The following is a 6,971-nucleotide window of genomic DNA, read 5'->3' on the forward strand; positions in this document are numbered from 1 at the left end:
GTATCATTTATATTTTTTGTCCAGAAAGAAAAAGCAATTGCTGATACCATATCATTCTGTTCAGTAAGTAATATTTTTAACATGGTGAAAGATAAACAACTGAGACATGTCCAATTATGTTTTCTTCTAGTAAACATGAATTTAAGGGCTTTGCAGGTAGCTCAGTGGTAAAGATTCTGTCTGCCAATGCAGGAGATATGGGCTCACTTCTGGGTCAGGAAGATCCCCTGGAGAAGGAAATGGCAACCAATTCCAGTATTCTTGCCTAGGAAATTCCGTGGACAGAGGAGCCTGGCAGGCTATAGTCCATGGGGTCACAAAGAGTTGGACATGACTTAGTGTCTAAACAACAATAAGAAACATGAATTTATTGTATGCCTGTTCTATAAGAAATGTCACTTATGAAGATTAAAAGAAATGCCTCAATTTAACATCCTGCCTGCAGTTACTGCCTCTGTGTGCAATGATGGCATTATAGTGTTCTCAGGCAATAATGCAGCTAGGTAGTAAGTTAAATGGTAGGACATAAATTCCATAGCACATAGACTCATGATGGTATAGGGGGTGTGCAGTCCATTTAGGTTGTCTGTAACAGTGTTTTGCTTTATGAAGTCTATGAATTACTGAGAAGTGGTGTCCTGCTCTGCTGTGATTGGTGGAATGCACCATTTGCACAGGTCAGAGGCGGGAAGCGTGGTGGATAAAGGCCCGGTGACCGCCGCACCTGAGGAATGTCGCAGCTTTATGTCCGGTCGCCCCTCACAGACTCCAGAGCAGTAAGTAGAATTAGCTTTGTCTCCAATGCAATGGGCTGAGCGCTTCCCCCTAGAAGAAATTCTATTTCCCAAGCTGCTATTTACTTTTCCTATCTGCTGAACTTCTCCTTGCTTCTGCCCTTTACTTTTCATTCCCATGTGGCTTATCTCTACAGGCTCAAATCGCAAGTAATCAACTTCATGCTTCCAGGAAGCCTCCCTCACTGCCTTTCCTATTTCCCGCCCCTACCCCACTCTGTCTTCCATGCACAATCTTGCAGGTAAATCTTGAAAAGTAGCATGGATAGCAGGTACGAGGGTGATGTCATCCACTTTCTTGCTTAAAATATCTCTTATAAATCACTTACAACTGTCAATAATTGAAGCTTTATCCAGAAATATATAAGATAATCTTCTCTCATGTCCAGCTTTACCTGAAACAGACTCATCCGTTTCATCTTGGTTCTCTCCAGAGATCCAGTCCACTGCCTCTGATATCAATTTATTTCCACTTTTGATAATGGCAATATCAAAAGCATCATGAAAATAGTGCCCCCAGAAAATGTTAGGATTATTGTAGAAACTAAATACAGTCTAGTTCTATGCAAGACTCATTTGTATTCATTCTTCTTTTGAGACCTATTTACTCGTAAGTGATGTTGATCAATACTTAAAATATGATCCTTTTAGTATGCCATTCTATCTCCCATAACCATTATTTAGTACAAAATGATTATTCTTCCAAAAATTCTGTAGGGTATTCTAGGTTTTATGGTATCCCCTCTGTACGGTCAAGGAAGTCATGTCATCACATAGGACCCTGGCAACCCACAACAAGCACGCAAAACCTTTAAGGAACAAAAGGCCTGCACAGTTCTTATAGCCCTTCAAAATTTTAGAAACTGCCCCTAAAATGAGTGGGTAAAAGTAGTTCAATTGCTTAGTCGTGTCCAACTCTTTGCAACCCCATGGACTGCAGCATGCCAGGCTTCCCTGTCCATCACCAATTCCCGGAGCTTGTTCACTCTTGTCCATCGAGTCAGTGATGCAAGTAAGGAGAAGGTAAATCAACTCCATGGGTCCAGCGACCATGTGAGTTTTTACTTAACTACTACAGCCCCAGTGCCTCAATGGGCCTTGCTGGGTCCATAGTAGGCTCTCAATATATATCAAGAATGAATGTATGACAGTCAATGAAAGGATGGACTTATTGAATTACCATTAAGCCTTTGTCTTCTTTAATTTCTATTCTCAAAATTGAAGTTTAGTTTTTCCTTTAAAGAAGTTTTTAAGGACATAGTAAAAACCCAAACATAAGTTCTAAGGGGGAAAAAAATGTGAAAGGCAAAGATTTGTCTGTAGCTGAATAACCAACCACAAGACTAGTTAAAAGTCCTTATATGCAGAATCTATCCAAAAAAAATGAGAGAGGACTTTTTTCCCCAAAATAACACTAACAACTATTGAGTTAATCTGAACAATAAGAATGATTTAATAAGTTAACTAGATTTAAAACATAAAACTATCTACCTTGATAGGTGATCTAGTTTCCTCAATTGCAGATACTCTTTTTCTGTAGTTTTATAAATACCACCTGATTTCTTAGCATTTAGCACATGTCTATTCTCTCCCTTGAGGAAAGATACATGTTTTAATATGCCTCTACATAGCAATTTGCACTTGGAGGGATGTCGTAGAATGTCAAGTATGGGAATTTCCCTTGATCCAAGTGGGCCCAGGAGATGATCTGCCACATGTCCTCTGTTTAGCACTGAAGAAAGGTAGGTGGGTAATCTTGGCTCCTAGTCTGTCTTCTCTCTCTCTCTGTTCCCATTCCCTCCCCTTCATACCCTTTGCGTCTCCATTTTCCCTCTTAAAAATCACATTAACTGAGTGATATTAAAAGCAGTTGTATGTGCCCGTTTCTCTGAAACTCATGATTGATACATACCCTTTGGACAAAGCTGATTTGGCACTTTATTGTAAAGCTGATCAATTATAGCTTCCCTGGATATTTCCCCACTCAGGCCACATAGTCAATACTCTCATGTTACACATTCTCTCAGTGTTACACAATGTTACACAATACTCTCAATGTTACACATTCCCCAAAGATAAAAAATGCTTCATACACTGTGAGCATTTGATAAAATAACAGGGAAGTCAAATTTGGAAACACTGATTTAAATTCACACTGTAGGGCTTCCCTGGTGGCTCAGGCAGTAAAGAATCCACCTGTAATGTGGGAGACCTGGGTTCGATCCCTGGTTTGGGAGTATCCCCTGGAGGAGGGCATGGCAACCCACTCCAGTGTTCTTGCCTGGAGAATCCCCATGGACAAAGAAGTCTGGTGGGCTATAGGCCATGAGGTCGCAAAGAGTTAGACATGACTGAGCGACTAAGCACCACAATATTTGAGAAGCAGAATGTCCTGAATGAAAATAATAATGAAAAATTTTGGGCTTCCCTGGTGGCTCAGTGTTGAAGAATCTGCCTGGCAATACAGGAGACAAGGGTTCAATCTCTTATCTGAGAAGATCCCACATGCCACAGGGCGACTAAGCCCGCATATCACAACTACTGAGCCTCGTGCTCTGGAACCCAGAAGCTACAACTGCTGAGCCCATGCACCGCAACTGCTGAAGCCTGTGTGCCGAGAGCCTGTGCTCCGCAACGAGGGTAAACACCACGACCAGAAACCCTCCCACTGCAGCCAGAGAGTAGCCCTCACAGCAACAGAGACCGAGCACAGCCAGAAATGAATACATACAATTATTTTTAAAATGATAGTTAAAGGTTTTTATTACTCTCATGACATTTTGAGAGAGAAAACCTACATCCCTCGATAAATATCCCCAGAAAATTATTGCTTTTATACAGTACTATCAAATTTTAGGTAGATCCCAGGTATAACCCCAATGCTTATAAATAAATCATTACCTAAAACCCCCAAAACAAATTTCATCATATGTTACTCTTTTCTCTAACCTTTTCTTTCCAAATGACTAAAGTAATATATGTTGATCAAGTTGCCAAATGTGGAAAACACACACACAAAAACATAGAGAAAAATAATTTTAAAATCAAAATACCTTCAACCACTGTCAACATTTGGTATATTATGTTGGATACACATTTGAGCATGTGTACACACAAGTTTACACACAGACGCATAATCACATATGTGCTTCTTTAAAAAAATTAACCTGATGATAACCTGCTTAATCCATTTATTTGACCACTGCCTTTTAACTTTACAATATATCATGAATGTACCCCTTTTCATTAGTCTTATGAAAATAGCATTTTAATGACTATGGAGGGTGCCATCTTATGGAAGTCCCAGAATTTCTTCAACTCTTTCCCTAGAATTGAATATTGAAATTGTTTCCAGTGTTTTAACATTGGCCCAAAATCTCAGTGAGCATCTAACATCTTAGTATGTTGTTCCATCATTTCCTGGGAATAACTTCCTGGAAGTCAAGTTTCTGTGTCCTTGTTGTAGACATAGGCTTTACATCACATATTACCAAATTACCTTCCAGAAAGGTAAAATCATTCTACCCCACCATGACTGTATCATAGTACCCTTGCTTTCTCTCCATCTCCCTACCCCTTCTTAATCTTTGTCTTTTTAATGAGTGAAAATAGGAATCTGATTTCAACTGGCCCTTTTTTTGTTAATACCTAATGAAATTAAACTCTGTATTACCATTGGCCACTTGTCTTTCTCCTCTTGTGAAATGCCCTAGTCAAAAATCGCTTTGGCAGTGTTCCCATTTGTCTTATTAAGTCAGACTAAACTTTTTTTTTTTTACTTTTAAGCCTTAAGATTCTTTGACATAAGAACGGTAAATAATCAGGCATCATAAAAATAACAGTGAAAAATTATGGTATGATGCATTCCCTGGGTGTGGTGATTATATTTTATTTATTCATGCATTCAAATATTTGTACTGTCCTGAGGTGGAGATGAGGGTGGAATATGGTATGACACACTGCTCAGGGAACTTCAAAGAAAAAGTTAAATATTTACTGACACTGTAAGTGTTTTTTTATGACCCACACTCGCAGACGATTACCTGCAATAATATTTAGTCTTACATTATGGTTGAAACAAAATGATGACCTCAACTTGACAGCTGAGCTGTAACTGTTCTCAGAAAGAGCTCAGGGAGTCAAGCTGGGTCTTCTGCCTTCCATTCCGACTCTGCCCCTTGCTAATCCCAGCCCATCACAGGTCATCCTGCATGATTTGCCTCCATGTCACTGACAGGAGGTTGAAAGAGAGTTAAGAGACTTTCACATGTGTTGTCAGACATTTAATCATCCCCTTGCCTGCTTTCAGCGATGAACAAATGCAAGGGGGAAACCTGGGGCGAAAAGATTTCTGGCGCAAGATGTTCAAATCCCAGAGTGCGGCGAGCGACACCAGCAGCCAGTCTGAGCAAGACACTTCAGAATGCACCACCGCCCATTCAGGGACCACCTCTGATAGGCGCGCCCGCTCCCGGTCCCGCAGGATTTCACTCCGGAAGAAGCTTAAACTTCCCATAGGTAAAAGTATGTCTTTTTTATTTTATGGATTCTCTTATTCCCTGCCATGTCCTCAGATCAGCTCATAATCAGAACAGAGCAATGCATGGGAAAGTAGAGAAAGGGGAAGCTTTCAAGTCACAAACCCTAGGGTGATTCATTCATTCATTCATTTCTTTCAGCAGGTATTTCTCAAACCTTTACTGTGAGCTTCTAGGGTGTGCAAACACTGTGCTAAACGTCAGTGATTAAATGATGAGCAGCATTTCACAATGTCTGACTTTGCTGAACTTACAATCTATGAGGGGTGGCAACCACTAAAGCAGATCATTATACAACAAAGTATAGTTGCAAGCTATGAATTTTATGAAGGAAATCTACATGGTGCTGTGAAAGCATGCAATAGCAAGACCCAATCTAAATAGGAAGAGGAGACAGAAATCAGGGAAGGCATCCTGAAGCAAGTGACATTAATATCTGCAGAGTACTTGGGAGAAGGAGGAAGGAGAGCACTCCAAGTGGTAGCAATGCAATATGCAAAGGTATTAGGAGGGAGGGACATGGAAGAACTGAGACAAGAGCATCTCTATGACAATGGTGGAGCCATAGAGACCAGAGTATTGTGGGCCTTGCAGGTCACCTGGCTCTTCATCTTTTAGCCCTACAGAGGCCAGATGGGATGTTGAACAGGGGGGTAACATAAGCCATAAGCAAGTAGATTTTTTTTCTAGAAGATCACTGCATGGAAAACATAGTGGAGGCAGCATGAGTGGATAAGGGAGATCAGATAGAAAGCTGCATTATGGTCCAGGTATAAGTAACAGTAGCTTAGACTGGGTGGTGACCATGTAGACGGAAAGAAATGGACATATTTGAAAGATACTTAGGAGGTAAAATCGACAGGACTTAATGGAAGATGTGAAATTTGACAAGGACTACATGGATTACACTTTTAATCACCCAAGAGGCCCAGGTTCTTTTTGTCCTGATCTTAGTCATGTGATCTTATAGTCCAACAGTGAATGTTTTGGTTCAAAGCATGTACATTTTGAAAACAATTTTTGTTCACTTTTGTTTACATTGGGTCCTGTAATTTTCATTGCTTTTTGGGCCCATGCCAACATTTTTGTCTAATCCATTTGGGAGAAAATGCTATAATGGTCTAATTTTTTAAAAAATTATTAACTAGGAAACTGGCTGAAACGCTCCTCTCTCTCGGGCCTGGCAGACGGCGTGGAAGACCTCCTGGACATCAGTTCTGTGGACCGCCTGTCTTTCATCAGGCAAAGCTCCAAGGTAAACAGGACGTTACTTACGTAAGGGGATGTTGTAGTCACTAATAGAAAAATGTCAGGGCTGAGAAGTGCAAAACACCTGGAGGGGCTGAAGAAATTCTCTTCACGTTTAGTAAGTTTGGGGAACTTAAATGAACTATGGAAACTAAGATGCCTTAGTATTCAGATCAGATCAGTCGCTCAGTTGTGTCCAACTCTTTGCTACCCCATGAATCGCAGCATGCCAGGCCTCCCTGTCCATCAACTCCCGGAGTTCACTCAGACTCACATCCATCGAGACAGTTATGCCATCCAGCCATCTCATCCTCTGTCGTCCCCTTCTCCTCCTGCCCCCAATCCCTCCCAGCATAAGTCTTTTCCAATGAGTCAACTCTTTGCATGAGAT

At 40.8% G+C, this 6,971-nt stretch overlaps 1 protein-coding gene across 1 annotated transcript in view; it reads left to right on the plus strand.

The window, feature by feature from the left end:
- The window catches only part of UNC80 (unc-80 homolog (C. elegans)), a 230,278-nt gene that overhangs the window by 67,903 nt on the left and 155,404 nt on the right, over window positions 1-6,971 (plus strand). The window contains 3 exon segments of the mRNA XM_010861283.1: window positions 678-776; window positions 5,104-5,318; window positions 6,481-6,587. Of these exon segments, the coding sequence (XP_010859585.1) occupies window positions 678-776; window positions 5,104-5,318; window positions 6,481-6,587 (421 nt within the window).

The sequence above is a fragment of the Bison bison genome, unplaced genomic scaffold, assembly GCF_000754665.1.
Source record: "Bison bison bison isolate TAMUID 2011002044 unplaced genomic scaffold, Bison_UMD1.0 scf7180017864471, whole genome shotgun sequence".
Taxonomy (NCBI): domain Eukaryota; kingdom Metazoa; phylum Chordata; class Mammalia; order Artiodactyla; family Bovidae; genus Bison; species Bison bison.